General features: G+C 38.9%; 1 protein-coding gene across 2 annotated transcripts in view; it reads left to right on the top strand.

The window, feature by feature from the left end:
* ALDH1L2 (aldehyde dehydrogenase 1 family member L2) overlaps positions 1–24750 on the top strand; it is a 59528-nt gene that overhangs the window by 19378 nt on the left and 15400 nt on the right. For both annotated transcript variants that reach the window (XM_068560304.1, XM_068560305.1), the window contains exons 5-17: positions 971–1072; positions 1285–1374; positions 3636–3770; positions 4927–5052; positions 5613–5704; positions 7834–7981; positions 11821–11940; positions 12525–12652; positions 14152–14302; positions 16910–16980; positions 17055–17160; positions 23337–23424; positions 23902–23995. In XM_068560304.1, coding sequence (XP_068416405.1) covers positions 971–1072; positions 1285–1374; positions 3636–3770; positions 4927–5052; positions 5613–5704; positions 7834–7981; positions 11821–11940; positions 12525–12652; positions 14152–14302; positions 16910–16980; positions 17055–17160; positions 23337–23424; positions 23902–23995 — 1451 coding nt within the window. The remainder of the gene's footprint in view (positions 1–970; positions 1073–1284; positions 1375–3635; positions 3771–4926; positions 5053–5612; positions 5705–7833; positions 7982–11820; positions 11941–12524; positions 12653–14151; positions 14303–16909; positions 16981–17054; positions 17161–23336; positions 23425–23901; positions 23996–24750) is intronic.

Below are 24750 nucleotides of genomic sequence, written 5' to 3'. Positions count from 1 at the left end.
GACTTATAGGGTTGTTGTGAAAATTAAATGACGTTTGTGTAAAGCATCTGGCACACAGTAGGTGCTCAAAATGATCATTATAATCAAAATAGTATTTTGTTTGTTCAGTAGCATTCGAGCAAGCCTGAATCCTGTACCTGGTGATATTATAGCCAGAAATAGGTGGAATGAATGAGCTGTAAACTTGGCCCTGTTCCCAGGTGGCTCCCACCACATGCTCTTGTGGAGGTTGGAGTACTTAGCTGTGAGTACTGAGAGAGAAAACTGAGAACTTGAGCTCACATAGGTCTCCCAGTGAAGGAGAGAGGCTCTCAACTCAAGGTAAACATAAATATGGCATGGAAGGGGATGTAGGACACATCCCAAAGGCAATCAAACTCATGGACAGTTTTAATTGTTTTTTTATTCCAGGTGTCCTAAACTAGAAAGCCAGTTGAATTCCTTAAATATGACTTTCTAGAATCATCATGATGAGCAGAAATAACCCACAATGACTTATTTTACAATTATATTCCTGAAATTTCCATTGAAACACCGAGGGGAGATTGAAATTTGCTTAAGTAAAGGGGTCATTTTAAAAAGTACAGGCTGGATATTGGCAGTAGATAGACCTGGATGCAGATCCTGCTTCTACCACCTACGAGCTATCTCTGTGATCTGGAGCTAGTTGCTTTTTCTCTAGCTAGTTGCTTGAGGCTTTTTGCAGGCCTCAGTTTCCTCATCTGTAAAACAGGACTAATAGTACCCACGTTGTAGGGCTGGTATGATGTTGCAAGGGATATTTTACATAAAGTAGCCACCACACTGCCTGGCATAATTATGGATCCAAAGAAATGGTAGTTATTTTATCAAAGTCTGACTCTCTGGACAGATTTATATGTAGTAATTCTGTTAAACAGAAACTGCAGTTGAACAGGCCATGCCATCGTTGACCACTGGACTCTAACACAGGTAACATTTTTGGCTTTAGGTGGAAGCTGTCCAGCTCATAGCCGATGGAAAAGCTCCTCGTATTCCCCAGTCAGAAGAAGCTGCAACATATGAAGGTATCCAGAAAAAGGAAAATGCTGAGGTATTTATATCAACTCAATAACGCATCTCAGAGTTCATTGTCGTTCACCTTTAAGCAGTTCTCGGTGTACCATTTCCTCACCAAAAGGTAGATCTCCAAGGGAGGCTGCTACCCCATCCCTACTCATGTCCGCCACTGGTGGAGAGAAATGTTTCTATTGCCTTTGAGACTTGCAGCATTAGAAGTTCAACCTGTGCTTTGTGCATTTCTAGATCTCTTGGGATCAGTCTGCGGAAGCTTTACATAACTGGATCCGAGGTCATGATAAAGTCCCTGGAGCTTGGACAGAGATAAATGGACAGGTATGTTCTAGGAACCTTTTTTTTTTTTTTTTTTTTCTTTTTTTGCATATAACCTTTGTAAGAGGTATTACACATAAGTCTAGGCTTCCTCTGGTTCTTCCTTTGGTTGTGAGGAGAGTCTGTGTTCTAGGTACACGTGACCAGCTAAAAGAGTTCTAGGTACACATGACCACTTCCCTCTTTACTCCCCATGTATTGAGCATTTGGTGTGAAGCAGACACTGGGCACAGCCTCTGCTCTCAGGGAGACTGCACTTTTCTGGAGAAAGCAGAGAAGTGAATAAACACGCACAATGAAGTAAGACAAATGATGTAACTGAGGCCCAGACTCAGGTGTCTTAGGAAAGGCTTTCTAGAAAAGCTGACTGTTTTGCTTGCACCTCAAGAAGAGGTCAGCAGGTAGAGAACGAGTCAAAGAGTTACAGACCCAGAGGTAGGAGAGCATATTACCTGGACAGGGACTCGCCGTAGAGTTCAGTGAAGTTGTAGCTCCAGGCGTGAGGATCAGGTGTGAGAGACATGGGGTTGATGCAGCAGGGGTGGGGGGCAGGGGCAGGAAAGGCCTTCTAATCCCGGTGGGATCTCCACTCAACGCAGCTTCTCAGGTTTCACCTCTTGTAGGAAGTCTCCTGACCTCACACGCCCAGCCTGGTGGGATTGGGCGTCCCTTCTCTCTGTTCCCGTAACGCCCTGCCTAGCTCTGACACAGCGTACTATATACTATAAGCGTCTCTTTATGTATCTATCCCTCTTACCCCCGTACACTGTGAACCCCTCAGGGGCAAGAGCGTCATGTTATTGTCTTGATACTCTCAGCACTTACACAGGGTTCTTAGTGCATATTAGGTGTCAATAAAAATACGTGGGATCAACGAAGGACCAAGGGAAGAGGTTTAGTGCAGTGCTTAAAGTGTGGGATTGGAGAGCATTATGGTAAGTGAAATAAGTCAGGGAGAAAAACAAATACTGTATGATATCACTTATATGTGGAATCTAAAAAGTACAACAAACTAGTGAATGTAATATAAAAGAAGCAGACTCACAGATACAGAGAACAAACTAGTGGTTACCAGTGGGGAGAGGGAAAGGGCGGGGGGGGGGGGGGCAAGATAGGAGTAGGGGATTAAGAGGTACAAACTATTATTTATAAATTAAGCTACAAGGATATATTGTACAACGCAGGGAATATAGCCAATATTTTATAAGTATAAATGGAATATAACCTTTAAAAATTTTGAGTCACCATATTGTACACCTGTAACTTTATATTATACATCAACTATACTTCAATAAAAAAATAAACAATGCTACCATGGACGTCCTTGCACATGTACCCTTGATCACATGGTTAGTACTGGGTGTATATCTTAGACTAGAGTGACATCATCATAGCATATGAATATATTTTACCACGACTGATAATACCCAGTTTTTCAAAGCAGATATACTCACAAAAAAAAGTGTGGGATCTGAAGCCAGAATGTTTCCATTAAAATTCTGGCTTTGCAACTATTTGCTGTGTAACCTTTGGCAGGTTATTTAACCATTGGGTGCCTTGGTTTCCTCATTGTAGAATGAGACTAATAATAGTGCCTCCTTTGTAGGTTTGGGGTTGTTGTGAAGATGAAATGAGTTAATACACATTAATTCATCAAAGTACTTAGTCCCTGGCATAGAATAAGTATTCAATAAATATTAAATATTATAGTGCTCGATAAATGATAGCTAATGGCCATAGAATTATAATCATAATTATAATAACAAATCAATTAGTATCCAGTTCTCTTAGTTACAGTCTGGATCCAGTCCTGTTTCCATGAACCGACCCACAAAGCACCTGTACCTCCCATCGTACATCCCACTGCAATATAATAGTTTGTTTACTACTCTGCATCTGCCCTCCCTGACACCCCACCAACACCTCCACTTCCCCCACAAACCCTACCTTCAGGCTGCAAAGTCTGCGAGAGCTTTTATCTCATTCACCTTTGTGTCAATGTGCATAAATGATAAATGTATACTCGTGTCACCTGGATGTGCGGCATTTTTTTAAACTCTTCAATCACACATTCACAGACCATCTCTTGCTTTGTGTCGTTTCCATAGATGCTTGATATCATTGGGGGTGGGGGGGGGGTCCCTAATTTTGTCATAAATGAGAATTGCAACTTCAGCTTTTTTGCCAGGAGTGCTGCTCGCATACACCCTTATAACCAGCCTTCGCTTCCCCCTTTCACAACCTGGGTCTGATCTCTTTATTAGGTGGTCACTTTCTACGGCTCATCATTACTGAATAGCTCCATCCCTCCTGGAGAACCACTGGAAATTAAAGGTGCCAAGAAGCCTGGTCTTGTTACCAAGAGCGGCCTTGTTCTTTTTGGTAACGATGGAAAAGCAGTGAGTGTTCAACATGGTTACCTCTAAAATAAATTTGTTTGGTTTCCTTTGATAACCCAAGCTATTGAGGGACTAGCTTTCACAGGGTAGTCTGGCCTTGCAGTGGGCTGTGGGAGCTCAGGGTGTCTGTGGTCTATCTCTCTCTGCGGATGAGCTGGCTCCAGGTCCCTTGATGAGAAGAAGGCTTGTCAGGACGGGCCCCGAGGACCCGCACAGCCTGGTGTGTGATACAGTAGAAAGAGCTTGGAGCTTAGTCAGGAAACAGGTCGTGAATCCCTGCTCTGCCACTTACCGGTCTTGGGCAGGACGCCTCTCCCCGTGGAGGCTCAGTTTCTGCATCTGTAAAACAGAGGGAGTGACCTTGTCTGTCTGCCTTCCCGCTGGCAGAGTCTGGGAGGCTCAGATGCTGTGGCCCTCTTCAGACTCTCCTCCCCTGCCTCACCAGGCCGACGCCCACCCACTCTGCCTGTGCTTGGGAGCGTGGCCTCTGGGCCTCTCTGGGCTCTTGGGCAGCTGCCCAGTGAAGAAAGCCAAAGGGAATCTGCAGCTCACAGACACTTTCTGATGGCTTACAGGATAGATCAGTTACTAAGATTGCAGGCTTCAGAGCCCATCTAGTCCTGGGTTGTAACCCCAGCTCTGTTACTCGCTGTGTGGCGCTGGGCAAAGTACTTAATCTCATTGAGCCTCCATTTCCTCATCAGTAAAATGGGGATAATAAGGACACCTGCCTCCATCAGGATTTATGAGATTGAATAAGATACTTCAGCATATACGTACTTAGCACAGTGCATGCTGCAGAGTAAGTGTTCAGAAGATGGCAGTAGTAGTAGTAGTAGTAGTACTACTACTACTAGTAGCAATGGTAGTTACACTAGGCTTTAGACCCAATACCTATATCCGAATGTCAATTTTGGGGGGGCTTATCATCCATTTTGAGATATATCTACCCGTAGACTTAACTTCCTCCTTTCTGCTGCCATGGCTGAAATACCATTTCAGTCCTTTTACACGTAACGGTGAGTGCTTTCAATCCATATTTTTATATTTGTCAAATAAGCCGCTTCTTATACCCATATAAGACTCCTCCCACCAGTCTCACTTTTGAACTGTCCTAATCCTCAATTCTTCTGCTTGTTTTGTTGTTATTTTATAGCTGATGGTGAGAAATCTGCAGTTTGAAGGTGGAAAAATGATTCCTGCGTCTCAGTACTTTTCAGCGGGTGAGACATCAGTGGTGGAACTTACAGCCGAAGAGGTGAAGGTGGCGGAGACCATCAAGGTGAACACGTGAAGTTCTTAATGTTACTCTTATCTTGGAAAACGAAACCATTTTTGTTAACTGGTACCATTAATCCTCAAAGTAGTTGGGATGGAACTTTTATTTCCTCTTTTTCGTATTAGCTGCAAAAGGAAATCAGTGCCAAAATTTATACGCACATTTATTTGTCACTCACATAAATAATCCAAGGCAGTTCTAGGTTGGCCTGGGGGTTAGGGGTGAAGCTGGAACATGAGGGTTAGGGGTGGAGTCAAGCAGGAACCCAGGTTGGGCTATCTTCAAGGTCCTGCTGGGGGTCATCTCCATCCCAGACAGCCAAGAAGAGCACAAGAACACAGAGAATTGTGTGAAGGAGGTTTTTCATGGGACAAGACTGGGAGTACAGGTCACTTATATTCATATTCACCGGCTAGAAGTCAGTCACACGGCCGCCTCTAACTTGAAGAGATGCTGAGAGTTGTAATCAATCCATGAAAAGAAGTAGGTTAGGTGAGAAGTCGACTAGTCTCTGCCACAGTGTCCTACATGGCAGCTCCCTCATAAAAGTTTCCCTTGTGTAGGTCATCTGGGCTGGAATTTTAAGCAACGTCCCTGTTATTGAAGATTCAACAGACTTCTTTAAATCTGGAGCAAGCTCAATGGATGTTGTCAGGTAAAACCACCACCTTACTGGCTCATACCCCTCCACCAGGGATTTTGAGACTTTGACTTCGAAAATCAAATCGAAATCCTTTGTACTGGTTGTTATCACTCTATTGTACCCATCTACTGTGTTTCTCTTTTCTTCATCTTTTTTGGTTTGTTTGTTTCCATGGTCAAATACATGTATTTGTTCCCTTCTCTTTGTTGCTAACCAGGAGTTATTTTCATATTTACTATACACCTAGAAAACAACCCTTCTAATTATTTGTTTCATTTAAAAATCTGTCTTCATATTTCTTAGTTGATTCTCCTCCAGTTAGAATTGGGAAGTTCTGAGTGAGAATGTTAAAAGGGATTTCCCTATATAGTCTCACCTAAAAGGATACCTAACATTGATTATGCTTACCCCGAATCTTTTTCTCCTATCTCCCTAAGTTACCCAGTATGATATATCTAGAATGAGGATTGTCAGACTTCTTGCAAGAGTAAGGGTAAGCACTCTACAGTCAGAATTTCTCTACGGAGGTTTCAAACAAGTAGAAAGGGCTAGAGGACTAGAAAGCCACCCTCTGTGGCATGAAGAGCAGACCAGGATCCTAACGGTGGTGAGTCTTGCAGAGGTGCTTTTACTTTGAGGGCCACACTATGGCCATTTACTAAATAAACAAGGTAAACTCCTCTTGACAATCCTTCATGTCGGCAAAGCAAGTGTTCTTGATGGACATTCTGTCTATTTATTTATTTATTCATTCATGTATTTAACAAAATTTATTGAACATTTATGACATCAGGAACAGTTTTTTGCACTGGGGATACAGTCATGAACAGGACAAAGTCCCTTCATTCGTGGATCTTTTTTATTCCAATCATCAAAAACAATCCTCTCAAGAGCAAATATCATTATCAGAAGTTAAAAGTTTTGGTTCCTCAAGTTACAGATTTCTCAGCTATGGTTCATGAGTTCCCAGAAGCTTCTCATTTGCTCAACTAAAGATTTCAGCCTGTACTTTTAACACTAGTTTTTTGCTAACAAGATACTCCTGCAGGAGTTACCCATTTCCTGTTTGAGTGTCTGACTTACCATAATCATCTGATATTATTATCTTGGACTACCAAGGCACCTCATCTCTTTTAGGGAATAAATGGCTGAGCAACCCCTGTGGTGAGCTTTCTAGTACACCTCTGTCTGGTACACCTTTGCTACTCAAGAAATGTCAAATTAGAGCTATGATTTGAAAAATTAACAGTGAAAAATCAAAGGGTTGAAAAGGACTTTACAAATTATATTAACCTTCCCGATGGTTCTATTTAGTACCTATCTTAGCCATGTAATACAAACAAATGTTTGTTTTATTGTTTCACAGGATCTAGAGAAAATATTCTACGGTATGACTTTGGTTTCTGATAATCGTCACAGTTCAGAAATTTTCCTTATTTCTTATTCCTTATTCCTTGAGTATTTTGAAAGGAAAGAAATTGATTTTATGTGCCCTTTATCATCTTGCTTGCAAGTAATTAAAATGTCTTTGCCTTGATTTCTTGTATTTCTAGTCATGTATAAAAAAAATTGCCGGGACTTCCCTGGCAGTCCAGTGGTTAAGACTCCGCACTTCCAATGCAGGGGGTGCAGGTTCGATCCCTGGTCGGGGAACTAAGATCCCACATGCCATGCGATACAGCCAAAAATAAATAAAATTTTTAAAAAATAAATAAAAAGTTTAAAAATTGCCACTGTCCTTCAAGACAGCTTTAAAATTTTTTTCTCCCAATCTTATCAATTTCTCTGATTATTATCATAGAAGATCTCATGGGATATAAATAGGCGTGTGACATACGTCCTACTTCAAAGCACGTTAAATGTAATCACAGTCCCTCTAAACTCTTTTAAAAATGTAGTGGGAAGCAGCCGCATAGCACAGGGAGATGAGCTCGGTGCTTTGTGACCACCTAGAGGGGGTGGGATAGGGAGGGTGGGAGGGAGGGAGATGCAAGAGGGAAGAGATATGGGAACATATGTATATGTATAACTGATTCACTTTGTTATAAAGCAGAAACTAACACACCACTGTAAAGCAATTATACTCCAATAAAGATGTTAAAAAAAAAATTTAAGTAACATGAGCTGGTTCTTCCTTTCAGGCTGGTTGAAGAGATAAGACAGAAATGTGGAGGACTTCAATTACAGAATGAGGATGTTTATATGGCCACCAAGTTTGAAGACTTCATCCAAAAAGTCGTGAGGAAACTGAGAGGAGAAGATCAAGAGGCGGAGCTAGTGGTGGATTATGTAAGCCTATCCATGGTGTTGAAAACCTAAATCGTTAAGACCTTCGTACTATAAAAGAATGCTGTACCTTTCCTCCATTTGTTTTTACATTTACAACCTTTTTAAAATGACAGTTTTATTGAGATTATAATTTAGATACCATACATTTCACCCTTTTAAAATGTATAATTCATTGGTTTTTAGTATATTCACCGAGTTGTGCAACCATCACCACTATCTGGTTATGGAACTTTTTTATCACCTCCTAAAAAGAAACCCTGTATCCCTTGGCAGTCATTCTCTGCTCTCCTCTCTAATTTACTTTCTGTTTCTATGGATTTGCCTATTCTAGACATTTCATATAAATGGAATTATGCAATAAGTGGCCTTTTGCAGCTGGCTTCTTTCACTTAGCATAATGTGTTCAAGGTTCATCCATATTGTAGAGTAGATTATCACTTCATTCCTTTTTCCTAGCCAAATAATAGTCCATTGTGTGGATAAACTACATTTTGTTTATCCTTTCCTCAGTTGGTGTACATTTGGACTGTTTCTACTTTTGGGCTATTATAAATAATGCTGTTATGAACATTCATGTGTAAGTTTTTGTGTGAACATGTGTTCTCAGTTCTCTTGGGTAAATATCTAGAAGTGGAATTGATGAGTCATATAGTAACTCTATGTTTAACTTTTTGAGGAACTGCCCATCTGTTTTCCAAAGTGACTACACCATTTTACAATGCCAGTAGCAATGTAGGAAGCTTCTAATTTCTTTATGTCTTCACCAACATATGCTATTGTCTGTCTTTTCTCTTTCAGCTGTTCTAGCAGGTGTGAAGTGGTATCTTGTTGTGGTTTTGATTTACATTTCCCTAATGACTAATGATAAACATCTTTTCATGTGCTTATTGGCCACTTGCATGTCTTCTTTGGAGAAATACCTATTCAAAAATTTCACCTGTTTTTTTTTTTTTTTTCTGTCATTGTTGTTGTTTCTTTTGTTTTGTTTTGTTTTGGTTTTTTTGGCCTCACCAAGCAGCTTGTGAGATCTTAGTTCCCCGACCAGGGATGAAACCCAGGCCCCTGGCAGTGAGGGCGCCCAGTCCTAATCACTGGACCACCAGGGAATTCCCTCAAATCCTTTGCTTCTTTTTTAACTGGGATATTTGTCTTTTTAATTTTTGAGTTGTAAGAGGCCTTAGTATATTTTGGATACTAGACCCTAATCAGATTTATTATTTGTAAATATTTTCTCCCATTCTGTGGGTTTTCTTTTCACTTTTTTGATAGTGTCCTTTAACACACAAAAGTTTTAAAATTTGATTAAGTGTAATTAATCTGTTTGTTCTTTTGCCACTTGGGCTTCTATATGTCTTCTTTTATGCCTTTTTTGCTCCTCTACTCCTTTACTGCTCTCTTTTTTGTTAAATGGATATTGTCTAGTATGCCAGCTTAATCTCTTTTGCTATATATTTTTACTTTCTTAATGGTTGCCTTGAGGATTCCAAGAGACGTTTTTCTTAAAACACTCCAGCTCAGATTAATACCAACTTAATACCAATAGTGTAGAAAAAATTTGCTACAGTATAGCTCTGCTCCTTACCCCCTTATTTGTGCTATTACTGTCATACAAATACATCTTTATACATTATAAACCCACCAACAAAGTTTTATAATTATTGCTTTATGCAGTTGTCTTTCAAATCAGATAGAAGAAGAAAAAGGTTTAAAAGCAAAAATACATTTATACTGACTTATATTTACCTTTGTCAGTGTTCTTTATTTCTGCATGTAGATTTAAATTACTGTCTAGTGTCCTTCCATTTCTGCCGGAAGGACACCTTTTAGTACTTTTTGAAAGGCAGTGTGCTAGCAATGTTCATGTGCTAGCAATGTGCTAGTTTCGTTCATTTGGTAATGACTTAATTTCTCCTTTGTTCTTGGAGGGTATTTTTGCTGTATGTGGAACTTTCAGTTGACAGTCTCTTTCTTTCAGCACTATGAATATATCATCCTATTGCTTTCTGGCCTCTGTGGTTTCTGAGGATAAGTCATCTGTTAATTTTATTGAGGATCCCTTTTATGTGAGGAGTTGCTCCTCCCTTGCTGCTTTCAAGATTCCCTCTTTGTCTTTGGCTCTTGACCATTTTTGTATGATGTGTTTAAGATGGATCTCTGAGATTTTTCTACTTGGAGTTTATTGAGCTTCTCGGATGTGCAGATTAATGTTTTTCATCAAATTTGGGACATTTTCAGCCATTATTTCTTCAAATATTCTTTCTGCCCCTCTCCCCTTCTCTGCTCATTCCTGGGACTCTCATTATGCATGTGTTGGTACATTTGATGGTGTTCTGCAGGCTTCTAAGGCTCTATTCATTTTTAAAAAATATTTATTTATTTATTTATTTATTTATTTTTAAAATTTATTTTGGCTGTGCCGGGTCTTCATTGCGGCATGCGGGATCTTTAGTTGTGACATGCAGACTCTTAGTTGTGGCATGGGAACTCTTAGTTGCAGCATGCATGTGGGATCTAGTTCCCCAACCAGGGATTGAACCCAGGCCCCCTGCATTGGGAGCACAGCATCTTACTCACTGGACCACCAGGGAAGTCCCTCTATTCATTTTTCAAATTTTTTTTCCTTCCTATTTTCAGGCCGGATATCTCTATTGACCCATTTTCTGGTTTGCTAATTCTTTCTTCTGCCTGCTTGAATCTACTGTTGAACCTCTCCAGTGACTTTTAAAATTTCAGTTATTGCACATTGCTTTTTTTATGGCTGAGTAGTATTCCGTGCTGCTGTGAACATTGGGGTGCATGTATCTTTTCAGATTTAGAGTTTTGTCTGGATATATGCCTAGGAGTGGGATTGCTGGATCATATGGCAACTCTATTTTTAGTTTTTTAAGGAACCTCCATACCGTTTTCCATAGTGGCTGCACCAGTTTAATTCCCACCAACAGTGTAGGAGGGTTCCCTTTTCTCCACATCCTCTCCAGCATTTGTTATTTGTAGACTGTTTAATGATGGCCATTCTGACCCGTGTGAGGTGGTACCTGATTGTAGTTTTGATTTGTGTTTCTCTAATGCTTACTGATGATGAGCAGCAAGCTACCCTCTTGCTATTTTTTGTTTCTTTTCCAGGCATCATCAATTTCTCTATGTAAAATAATTTCTGAAATCATTTAATTTCCTTTTTAATGCCTTCATTGATGTGGGATTTCATGCCAATAATGCTCTTTCACATATATAATTTTAATTATGTCTCTTAATAACTGTATGAAGCAGGTATATTATCCCCATTTTATTGTTGAAAAAACTGAGATTTATAGAGGTTAATGGACTAATCTAAATTCACTTGCCAGCTAATAGTAGAGAGTACGATTTAAGCAACACATATGTAAGAGAGGGAAGGTGAAAATGGGGAAGAACACTGGAAAGAAAACTTAAAATGCACCAGTGTAAAAGGAAACCTATTGACAGGCAATTTCAAAACTTTGAATGACAGCAGTTGGTGCACTTCACAGATGTTGCCACTAGATGGTGGTGTTTCCATTATCTTGAGGTCTTCTGAGTCATATTTCATCTCTATGAGATGAGTCATATTTCATCTCTCTTTATAAAGCTCCCCCTAGAGTCCTTTGGTCATTACAGAAGCTGACCTCCTGTCTCAATGGCCAATCTAAGCATCATGAGGCCTAAATATTACATATGCTTGTCTCTTCTGGACAGTAAGCAGTAGAATCCCATTGCCTTAACGTCTCCCTCTGCATTAGTGATAAGCTTCTTTATTGCTATTTGGTATCAAATGCATACGCACAGAAATCCGTTGAATCTATTAATATAATTCTCTCTCTTAGGTTTCAAAGGAGGTCAATGAAATGACAGTAAAAATGCCATATCAGTGTTTCATAAATGGACAGTTCACAGATGCCGATGATGGAAAGACTTATGACACCATCAACCCAACAGATGGATCTGTGAGTAATTTCTTAGCGTGCGTAGTGACCACTGATCATGGATGTTTTTCACTTATACACTGTTATAAAACAGTCTTAAAAAGTTACTTATTCTATTACTCTGCCTCTGAGCACTTAATATAAATGTACTTCATGCATTTCTTCCAACTATTCAGTTCTGGTACTGGCTGCTGTTAACTACAGTAACCAACTTTAAAGAATGAATATTTATGATGAATTTGGATGGATCACTATACCTATACACATCAGAAGCACATTTCCACATAAAGCTATATGTGTGAAAAAAAAATCTCAGACCTTGCAAGCTCGTGGTGAGAAATTCAGCTTCCCCAAGGCAAGAGAAGAAATACAGTTTCCTAAATATGTCTTCTCATAGTGTAGTGTGACATGCGAAGTACTAAATTTTAGGCTCATAATTTTCATGTTAAAATTGTTTCTTTTTCTTTACTATATTACGGGAAGTATTGATTTTCCATCATAAAAATTCTTTGAATTTTATAGTGTAATAATTAATCCCAAGAAACATAGTTGCATATCTCCATATATAAATAACCTAGAACCTATTTTTTCCTACCTTGAAATAGACGATATGCAAAGTATCCTATGCCTCTTCGGTGGATGTTGATAAAGCAGTAGCAGCAGCCAAAGATGCTTTTGAAAATGGTGAATGGGGAAGAATGAATGCACGAGAAAGAGGAATATTGATGTACAGGTATGATTTTTAAGAACACAGCCTGTGGCCTTTGGATACTGACTAACATTGCCAAGATTTTAAAAATTTCTTCAAGACATTCTAGCATGCACCTGTTATATAGCATGTCTTTTGTTCCTTGCATCCTATAAAATCCCACATATATGAGTTCCGGATATTTGTACTGTTGCTTGTTTCAGTCAGTGTGCCTGTACCAGAAGAAGTTTAGTAAAGGACTTTGTATTTGTAAAGATGTGAGCAAGGTCAAGGGAATCCGTCAAAGGATAATGAAGCACCCAGGCAGGGGTAGAACAGGGGGCAGGTGCTCCTACTCCAAGGCCTGAAGGGACAGAGGAAGGAGCTGTTACTAGAATTAGGTAAGATCTATAGCTGTAGGAAAAGACCACACTACAGCGGGTTTTGGTAGAAGGACACAGCATCTGCTGATCTACAGCCCGTCACTGAGGCAACCAGAGGATTCAAATCCCAGACCATTTTATCCTCCAGTTTGCCAGTCTCCTGGGGGTGCCTCCCACTGGCCCCTCATTAGCCATGCCCAGTGAGAGAGCACGGGGAGCCTGTGATGTAGTCTATAAAGGTCATCCTCCAGGGGTCACAGAGCAGGGTGGAGACTGCACATGGAGAACATCCAGCACCCTGTTGTTTCCAAAGGGAAATTTTAAATCTACTTCATGTGTAGGGAGTAGGAGCAAGGAGGAAAAACACTAAGGCCTGGAAAGGGTATTATAAATCGGTAGCTGAGTATGCCAAGAGTAATTAGAATCGATCATAAATTCAGTTTTCTACTTACTAAAAGCCAAATAGCTGACTTTGTCCAAAGATTTCTTGGAGCAGGACCTGAAAGAAACATTAGGGAGGAGGATTTCAAGCCTGACTTTGGAATGGTCCAAAAGGAACATCTCAGAACCACTAAAGGAAGGAAGGAAAACAAATGGAGGAGGTGAACACAAAAGATGAACTTTGACTATTTCATAGTCATTAGACAGTCCTGTACTTATCTTCCCAAAGAAACTAGACACCAAACAGAAACCTGTTGCAGTGTTTATAATTCATTCCATGTTTTTCTGTCTTTGTCCTTTTCAGCTAGTGTTGGAAATATTTCTGTACCAACCAGAAATCCTCAAGTGTTCCTGGGTTCTCTAGGAGTGTGGTTTGCCCCCTAACATCTCCCAGTATATTCATGAACTATCCACATTCCCACTGTTTTCTATCATTGATCTCCTTGGATTACTGTGGCTCAATCACTATTTTACTTCTTATACATCTATGATGCAAATGATACAGACTTCCAACACCCTCTGCTTCTTCATTATAACTCTTAAGACAAATTATTAATGGAATTTTTTGTTGAATGTCTGTCTTCCCTACTAGACCATGTTCTCCATGAGGACAGAGACCTGGTTCATTTGTGTTCACCTCTGAGTTCTCAGCCCTTAGGATGATGCATTAAACGCAGTAGAGACTCAATATCTGTTGAATGAATTTCTTTATCCATGCAGACTAGCAGACCTACTGGAAGAGAACCAGGAAGAGCTGGCAACCATCGAAGCCCTCGATTCAGGGGCTGTCTACACCTTGGCTCTGAAGACTCACATTGGAATGTCTGTGCAAACATTCAGATACTTTGCTGGCTGGTGTGACAAAATTCAAGTAAGTGCAAATGTTGTTTGTCTCCACGTAGATCATTCCAAGAGGAAAAGGGACGAATGTTTATCAGTTTGTAGAGACACTTTGTCAGAGCCACCCCTTATGTAGGTTTTCTCATCTTATCCTTATAACAATCATCTGAGGTAGGTGGATATCTATTAACTCTTATTACAGGTGAGGAAATTGAGGCTTGAGGACAATGAATGACTTACCTATGGTCGCATAGTAAGTAAACCATAGAGCTAGGACTTGAACTCAAGATTTTCTGAACCTAAAATCTAATGATGTTCTTTGTACTTTACTATAATGTCTCTTGAGAGCATCTAATAGTCTTGTTGGCATATAGAGAGAAACCTGGTATCATGGAGGAATTGAAAACTCAAATGCCTATAGAGGTCAGAGAGCTAACATAGATGGGCTATGCAGACTGGTTATAAGAAAAAGATTTTAAAGACATGAGTTTGATAAAAATTTCCATTTCCTTTTTTCTACAAGAAAATAAATAGTACGTGTGTGATGATAAATGGCAACTGTACGTGGCTTTGGTATTGGGATACAGAAGGGAGATAGGGCTTGCAGCAAACAGCAGAATGCATGCCACTCATAGACTCATGGTAACCATTGAAGCACCAGCCATCACAGCCACATTCCCAGCAGCAAGGAGGAAGTGGGGAAGAGGGAGAAAGGTAAAGGACTTTAAAAAGCATTCCCATCCTCCTACACCTTGTGCTTACATCTCCCATTGGCTGTCTCTGCTAAGGAGACTGGGAAACATAATATTTTATCTGGGCACATTGCTGCCAACACCATTAATACAGAATCGGAGAGAACTGGTTCCAAGCCTCAGCTTTGACACTTACCAGCTATTGTTGTTAAAGTTATTTACCTCTCTGTGCCTTACTTTCCTCGTCTGTAAAATGGTCACAATAATCCATACCTTGCAAATTATGTTATGAGGATTAGAAACAAGTGTTTATATACTACAGGATTAAAGTCTGCACCATAGTAGGTCTTGCACATAAATGTCGTTTTTATTATCGTTCAGCCACAAAATCATACATATATAAGTATTTAATAAGAGCAGTTCAAGTCCATCCTTTATCCTCAATTATGAAATCCAAATTGCTATGAAACCTGAAAATTGATTTGTTTGATTGGTTCAAACTCATTTGGTGCCAAAACCTGACCTGAACCAAGATGAGTCTATAATCTTTATTCATATCACTTAGAGTGAATATTCGTATATGTCACTGAATAAATATTAATATGCTTGATTATGGGGGACTGCCCCAGACCTTATTGGAGGTTATAGATATAATAAGATTGTATAAGGTATATACATTATATTATGTTTCTAAAGTCAAAAAATTCTGAATCCCAAAACACACCTGGCCCCAAGGGTTTCAGATAAGAGATTGTACACTTACTTGTATTAGTAACAGCAATAATATTTTATGTGGCAAAACAGATGTATAGCTTCAGTTAAAGACTACTGTCATGAATCAGCTGGGATCAAATTTGGCTGAGGGGGCTTCCCTGGTGGCGCAGTGGTTGAGAATCTGCCTGCTAATGCAGGGGACACAGGTTGGAGCCCTGGTCTGGGAAGATCCCACATGCCGTGGAGCAACTAGGCCCGTGAGCCACAACTGCTGAGCCTGCGTGTCTGGAGCCTGTGCTCCGCAACAAGAGAGGCCGGGATAGTGAAGAGGCCCGCGCGCCGCGATGAGGAGTGGCCCCTGCTTGCCACAACTAGAGAAAGCCCTCGCACAGAAACGAAGACCCAACACAGCCAAAAATAAATATAAAAAAATAAGTAAATAAAGATTACTATTAAAAAAAAGAGCTTAATTAAAATAGTCTCAAAAAATAAATAAATAAATAAAAATAATTTAAAAATTTGGCTGCGTATAATAGAAAACCCAACTAAGAAGTTTGTTTTTATCTCACTTTCAAGGGTCCAAAGGCAGGCAATCAAGTCCAGTGTGTGAAATAAAGATTCCTGCTCTTTCTTTGCCAGGGCATCCTTATACCATATGATCTCTACCCTCATGGCTATGGCTGCTTCTTGGTCTCATGAAAACCACTGCAGTGCCAGCCTTTTTAGCAACATTCTGAGCAGGAAGAAGGAAAAAGTGAGAGTGAGGGGAAGAGTAAAAGAGCACTTGTCCAAGCTGAGTGAGCCTACTTTAAGGAGTGTTCCCCTTTCAGTGCTTTGTGCTTACGTCTTCCATTGGCCATCCCTATCTGCTATGGAAACTGGGGAACGTAGTAGTTGATCTGGGCACGTTGCCATTCCCATTATTAATATAGGGTTTCTGTTACTAAGAACAGGGGAGAATGGATATTGCTCAGGCAGTTAACATTCTCTGCCATGCCAAGAAATTGGGGATGGAGGCGATTCAATTAGAATTATGTTTGTTTTCTCCTGTGTCTCAGTTCTTTTGAGAAAGACACAGCAGTTCCTTTTTAGGTGTAGGCGTATTTCTCATAAATTGAACACTGCTTTTTTAATATCAGCTAAGGAAAAGCAAGAGAGGCAGACAGACAATGGATTCGTTAAATTTACCCACTGAAATTAGTAAAAGAGTATCAACCTTTTTCATTCTTTAGGGTTCTACAATTCCCATCAACCAGGCCCGTCCAAATCGCAATCTGACCTTCACCAGGAAGGAGCCACTTGGGTAAGACAAGGAGAGCGCTTCTGAGTGACTTGTGTTAGTTCGAGAGGACTGAGGATGTCTTTCTTCCCCGGCAGTGTCTGTGCCATCATCATCCCCTGGAACTACCCGCTGATGATGCTGGCGTGGAAGAGCGCCGCGTGCTTGGCAGCAGGCAACACCTTAGTGCTCAAGCCGGCGCAGGTAAGACCGCGGGGCCAGGTGCAGCATCTCCTCCTCTCCTGTTCGCTTAAAACCGGAGACGTACATTTACAAATATTATGTCTTTAAACAAAAATGGGATCATGTATCACAACATCATGTCATATATCATGAGCATCTTTTCATATTAGTAAATATCCATTTTTAATAGCTACCCAGTGTGTCCTATGGGGCTTCCAAAATTTAGAACTTCCGTGACAGTGGAAGCAGGCGTAGTGTATGTCAGTGAAATCCATTAAATTTCTACAAACCAATTCAATTCTTGCAAAATGCCACATGCCCAGTGGTAAGGGAGTTATTTAGAATAGCTGCGACATATCAAAAGAAAAAGTTTATTGCAGGCATTCAAAGTTTAATTATCAAAAATATTGTAGGGGCTTCCCTGGTGGCGCAGTGGTTGAGAATCCGCCTGCCAATGCAGGGGACACGGGTTCGAGCCCTGGTCTGGGAAGATCCCACATGCCGCGGAGCAACTGGGCCCGTGAGCCACGACTACTGAGCCTGCGCGTCTGGAGCCCGTGCTCCGCAACAAGAGAGGCCGCGATAGTGAGAGGCCCGCGCGCCGCGATGAAGAGTGGCCCCCGCTTGCCGCAGCTAGAGAAAGCCCTCGCACAGAAACAGAGACCCAACACAGCCAAAAATAAATACATACATACATAAATAAGTAATTAAAGGTGCTAATAATTTTAAAAAAAAAAAAAAACACACAGACTTCCCAAGCTAGACAGGACTTTATTAAAAAATATATATATATATTGTAAAGTTACACAAGATGAGGGACAAGCATGCAAAAGAATGGATATAATTGTGGTAGCTGTGTGGAAATACATACGTGTGGAAAATGAGGAAATAATTTAAAAAATAATTCAGATGATAGAGTTCTCAAAAACATCTTTTTAATGCTACAGTAGCTTTTCAAGAAAAAAATATGGTAGCCAACTTAACACCTGGCTGAGCATTTACTCTGGACAGTGCACAGTGGTAGACATTCTGAGGTACCCAAGTTGTGGAGAAAACTTGGTCTCTATTCAAGAAGAGTTTACGGTTTGTCACTTATTAACTATTCTTTTATTTCTTCTTTTAGGGCTTAAAAAAAATACAATTTCGTTTGTCATAACTACATAGTCATGTGACCACAGCCATCTTGTTTTCCTCATTAAAAACAATTTCAGTAAAAAAAAACAGGTATACATTCAAAAATTTTTTAATTCAAAAGATACCAAGGGGTAGATAGTGAAAAGTCTCCCTCTTATTCCCCCAGCCCACCAATTTACCTCCCAGAGGCCACCAGTGTTATTGTTATTTATTAGTTTCTTAGGTATTCTAGAAATATTCTCTGTGTATACAAACATATTTTTAAAATTAAATAGATAAATAATTTTTAAAAAATATTTTTTAACCAATTAAAAAACACACAGGAGGAGAAGGGGAAATGGGAAATTGCTAATCAACAGGCATAAAGTTTCAATTATGCAAGATGAGTAAGTTCTAGAAATCTGCTACACATCATTTTGCTTGTAGTTAACTATACTGTATTGTACACTTAACAACTTAAGCGGGTAGATGTCATGTTAAGTGTTCTAACCATAATACAGTACAAAATTAAAATAAAATAAAGTAGTAGCATTCTATACATACTACCAAAGGGGGAAAAAGTAACTTTTTTTAAAAAATATTTATTGAGCACTTAGTATGTGTCACATGCTGTGTTAAGCATTGTTTTTTAATTTTTAAAAATTTTAAATATGTATTTATTTATTTATTTATGCCGTGCCGGGTCTTAGTTGTGGCATGCGGGATCTTTTAGTTGTGGCATGCGGACTCAGTTGCGGCATGCACGCAGGATCTGGTTCCCCAAACACAGATTGAACCCAGCCCCCTGCACTGGGAGCTTGGAGCCTTACCCACTGGACCACCAGGGAAGTCCCCAAAACTTCTTTTTTTAAAACAGTTTCCAGTGTGTAGATAAACAATATTTTATTTAACCAATACCTAATTAATAGATATTGAGATTTTCCCATCTTTTTGCTGTTATAAACTATGTTGCAGTTAATAACCTTTTAAATATGGCATCATGCACATGTGCAATTATCTTTATAGGGTGGTATGTTCCTAATAGCAGAATCGCTTAGTTAAAAGATACATGTGTTTGTGTGATAGCTACTGGCTCATCCTTCCATGGGAATGGAATAGTTCACCAGCATCCTGTATGAGTGCTGTTTCTCCCAAGCAGCAACACTCATTAAACAGCAAGAAGCTAGTAAAGTGAAGAGAGAAGGCAGATAACCTAGCCCAGTGGTGCTCAATCCTGGCTGCACATTAGAATCATCTGGAGTTCTCTTTTAAAAATACTGATATCTGGGCCCCATTGGCAGAGATTCTAATTTAATTGGTCTGGGTCAGAGGCCAGGCATCGGTATTACTTAAAATCTTCACATTAGTTTCTAAGGTACAGTCAGGGTTGAGAACCGCTATATGGCATCCAAAGAGAGTGGTAAGCATTGGAAAACCCTAGTGATTACATAGAATGTTCAAAATTTACAAACATGTATTGAGTGCCCACTGTTTGCCAGGCATATTATCAGTGACAAAGACATAAAATTTCTGTTCCTGTGGAAATTACAGTCTAACTCTATCTGCAGTTTAAAACTGATAGTTTAATGATTGATGATAATTTTAATCCTGAGAATGAGAGACCCAAAGTTGCCATTGTTATGTGGGAGATATATTTTTATTATGATATGAAACCGTTGATAGTATTAAGGCCCTGTGCAAATGGCAGGAGGGCTGAATCAGTTGGCTTTCCCCCCTTTACCAGGTAAGAAGTACAGATTCCCATGGTCTGAACTGGTCCAGGTCTGTCAGGCTCTAACACCTTTTTTAATCTAATATTTAATAATGACCTACTCGTGCCCAGAACACTGCTAAATGCTTTCCCATATATCATTTAAACCTATAATCCTGCCATAATATAAACCTATATTCCAGTTGTTTAGCCGAATGGAAGAAAATCAATAAAATGAAAAGGGATGAGATAAAGATGAAACAATTTGTTTTATTGTATTTATTAATGGCATAAAATCTTTTTATTCTTACTTTAAAAAAATTATCACTAATTTAGGATAGTTTTTTAAAAAGTCTTTCTAATCATGATGACTTCATACGAAGGCATAATAATATATACTTTGGTCTAGGATTGTCTTTAACTATAGTAGATATAAATCCACTATTGGAAATATCTTCTTGACAATTTCAAATATTTGGGCATTTGAAATTTCTTGTCAAGTCTATCTAGCTTGCCATTTTTTTTAAACCTCACAATGTTATTGTCATGGACCTGTTACTAGAAGGAGGAAAAATGTTAACCCTGCGTTTTTCTTGTTGTTTACTTGTATTTGCTCTATTAGTATTATTTATTATGCAGTTTCTATGTAGATTCTTTTTAAGTCACTTGATCATTTTATGAAGTTTGCATTAGTTAAAACAACAACATAGTCTATGAACCCATGCAACCTGGCCTGTAAACGTGAACACACGGCAATATTCTGAAAGCACATGAGCAAGTGGGGAAACCACTGTTTTTCCCTTGGCCTTGTGAGCTCCTATTCTTTCCTAGGATACCACACGTACCTCTGTGACCAGTGACCATCTGACCTTCATTCAGACAGAGTGAGAGTACCATTATCCAGCCACATAATAAATGTTAGTTATGTTTGATTTATTTCATATCTTTCTCCGTTGAAATATACAAATAGAAGCTCTACTATTTTCTATTCACAGCTCAGTTTTCGCCCATTCCATTTTTTGAGACCAAGCTAACCGAGTCCTAATTTAAGACTTGATCAGCACTGCTTTTTAAGAGTGTAAAAATATGACTTTCATTTTGCTTCCGAGATATGCATTGCTGTAATAGATCTTTAAAATGAGATCCATAACTATACGAATTTTTTTGTAAAAAGAAAGGGAAAGTAAGTATGTTTTCATTTGAGCAAAAAGAAACATACGAGGGATAAACCGGAGACTAATGAGGTTGATTAACTACAAGACTTGGGGAGGATGCGGTGGAAAGGATTCGGGGTGGGAGGTGGTTGGCCAGGAGAACAACACTTCTCTGAATGTGCTTTTGTATAGTCCTCACTTTTGAAACCATGTTTCCCATACTCAACAAGACAGCAAATGAACAAATAAAGAAAAGAAACATAATCAACATAGATGAGGCCGAAATCGAATACAAAAAAAATCAGTCAAGCCAAATTTCAAATGAATAACATCACCACACCGAAGGGAGTGAGGAAGCACTCACCCAAGTAACTTGTGAATGACATTTGGACTCTATGTCCTCAGACTAGAGGCAAAAACACTGAAAATAAGTATTGAAGTTAGTAGGCTTCTTTTTCACGGGGACATGGTTTAATTCTCAAATTACTTTCTGTACATTTTAGGATTAAGCAAACAAGTAAATATATTGTGGATGTTGGGAGCTCTGTTTTTCACTGTTGAAGAGAGTTACAAATATGAACAGAAAGAAGGATAGAATGAGCCCTCAACCCACTGTTGAGAGGTTTTTATGGAAATTTCATTTCATAGGTACGATTGATTAAATCATTGGCTGTCGGTGATTGAACTCAAACTTCGGCCCCTCTCCCCTGGTTTGGGGCTGAAAGTTCCAACTCTCTACTCATGGCCTGATCTTTCTGGCCACAAAAACCCATCCTGAAGCTACCTAAGGGGCTCCCAGCTACCAGCCATCTCATTAGTATATGGAAGGCATTTTTCATTTGAGATTCCAAGGTTTTAGGAACTCTGTGCCAGGACCCAGAGACAAAGACCAAATATATATTTCCCATTATATCACAGTTTTAAAATACTATTCTGCACTAAAAGAAACCTGGGCCTCTTGAAAAAATGGTTGGAACAGGGAAAATACAAGGTGTGCCTGGAACATCTTGTTGGGCCAAAAAGCAAGGAAATGCTCAAAGAATGATCAGGACATGTCAGAAAGGCACAGGATCCATCAGCCAAAGCTGGAACAATTTGAACCTCAAAAAAAGTAACAGTAGTAAAAGATTATAACCATTTGAATAAAGTAAGAATCCATGAGTTCACACTGATGTTAATTGATTAGATAGAAAGGAAAGCTCTTATAGTGGAAAGCCAACTAATTAATATATGTAGAAGGAATGATGGAATTAGAAAATCACCACTTAGCAACCATCATAATAATGATTGATTCAGGCAGGAATCATCAATGGATACTAAAACTAGTGGAAATTTGAGGAGTAACTGAATATTTAAATAGTCTCAAAGTAGCTCCCTAAAAAATATTTATTAACTACAAAGTGTAAAGTCTCAAAGTAGCTACCTTTCTTTTTACAGTAACTTACAGTGATAAAAGCTGGCAGATCACCTTTACCAAAGGATCAAAGTTAACATTTCCAACATTGGGACTATTCAACAGCATGTTCCTCTTGATATAATGCACTGAGGAGAATTCAGCATCACTCCTGTGGTGTTCTTGCCAAAAGTGCATAACCTGAATCTAATCATGTGGAAACAGCAAATCCAGACAAAAGGACATTGTACAAAATAACTGGTCTGTTTTTATCGAAAATGTCAGTGTAATGAAATATAAAAGAAAACTTAGAATCTCTTTCAGAGGAAGGGAAACTATAGACGTGGTAATTAAATGCAATGCATGATCTTGGATTTTCTTTTTCTATCAAAGCACATGATTGGGACCATTGGTGAAAACTGAAAAAGGAGTGTAAATTAGGTATTCTAGCAGTTGTTAATTTCCTGATTTTGGTAATTGTATTGTGGTTATGTAAAAGAATCCTTTGTTTTTAAGAAATGTACACAAAAGTATTTAGAGGTAAAGGGACACACCAAATTTTACTTCTTAAACAGTTCAAAAACATTGGGAGAGAGAAAGAGGATAAAGCAAACGTAGTAAAATGTTAACATTTGAGCAATCTGGGTGATGGATACATAGGAATTGTTTGTACTATTTTTTGCAACTTTGCTGTAAGTCAGAAATTACGTCACAGTAAACGAAAAAATAAAATGAACTCTGGTATGGCCATAGAAGGAAAGCTGGGTACTGATCTAAAGAACAGGACAGAATCTGAAGTAGGTAATTGCTGTCTGCTTCTGCTCAGGTCACGCCCTTGACTGCTTTGAAGTTTGCAGAGCTCTCTGTTAAAGCAGGCTTTCCAAAGGGGGTAATCAACATCATTCCAGGCTCAGGTAAGCCAACAAGGACCCACTTTGCTGTAACTAATGAATGGTACAAGGGTAGCTGAGTTTTCCCACTGGTGTTTTGTCCTGACTTATAACTATATTAAAACTAAATACAGTTTACCAAACAGCTAAGTATAAACATACTTACCATGTGCTAAAATCTGAAAGTGGAAATACAGTGGCAGATGAGTAGGGTGGGAGGGGTGGAAATTGTACAACATTGTAAAACCACCCTATGGTGGCCCATTTCAATTTTTAAAAATCGCTTTGGAAGATTAAAAAATCAAGGCATACCCATCTTTGGGGTACTGACAATTGCATGGAGGATATTATTCAGATTTTTGTCACTTTGTTATTAGTATAGAAAATGTAAAACTAAGATTTAAATGAGAGCTTAGAAATCTACTTCAATGAAGTCAAAGCCACCTTTACCATAAGAACTCGATAATGTTTTAATTTGTGTTTTATTCCATAATTCCACAGGTAGCATAGCAGGACAGCGCCTTTCTGAACATCCTGATATCCGCAAACTTGGTTTCACTGGTTCCACTCTGGTTGGCAAACAGATCATGAAGAGGTATTGGTTTTAGTGTGTTGATTTGCTAAAAATCCTGTTAAACCAGGTCTTTGGCTTTGTTTTTGCTTTTTTAAATAAGGTGCTTTTGGAGGGAGAAAAATAACATCGAATTTTAGAAGAGAAATCTTACCACAGCAGGGTATTGAAATGTTTGAATACAATAAAATACTTTCCAAAGTGTAAAGCCCAAATTCACCAAAACCAGAGTTGTACTGAAAGTTCTGATAGCTTTAACGATCATTAAGCACAAAACATTTTCGGTACTAAAGCTGTAGCCCAAATTGGTTTTGAAGCATAAGTAAGAAACTGAAAAGACATATAAAAGACAAATCAAATCTGGATTATTTATAAAATTAATTCCTAAAAAGCAGTAACATTAGTTCAAAAAAATGCAAACCATCTAAATGTCCAAAATAAGGCAGTGGTTAAAGTTTGTTAACATAATGGAATACTGTGCAGTCACGTAGAATTTTTAATAACATTGGAGTGTTAAACGGTAAATGGAAAGAAAAATAAGGTATAAAATTGTATGTATTGGGTAATCCTAACTATGTTAAATAAGACAAAGGCTGTGCTTGGATACAGACCAGAAGTAAGTATATCAAAATGGTTAAAAAAAAAAAAAAAAAAAAAATAGTTGCCATTGAGCCATGGAGTGGAATTCTGTGATTTTTTTCCTTCTTTCTGAATTTTTAAGAGTATTTTAAAAACACTTTAAATAACAATACTTTTGCAAACAGGGAGAAATAAACAGT

Source organism: Eschrichtius robustus, chromosome 13 (genome assembly GCF_028021215.1).
Source record: "Eschrichtius robustus isolate mEscRob2 chromosome 13, mEscRob2.pri, whole genome shotgun sequence".
Taxonomy (NCBI): domain Eukaryota; kingdom Metazoa; phylum Chordata; class Mammalia; order Artiodactyla; family Eschrichtiidae; genus Eschrichtius; species Eschrichtius robustus.
The sequence above is the reverse complement of the archived record's forward strand: the minus strand, read 5'-3'. Positions and strand labels throughout refer to the sequence as shown.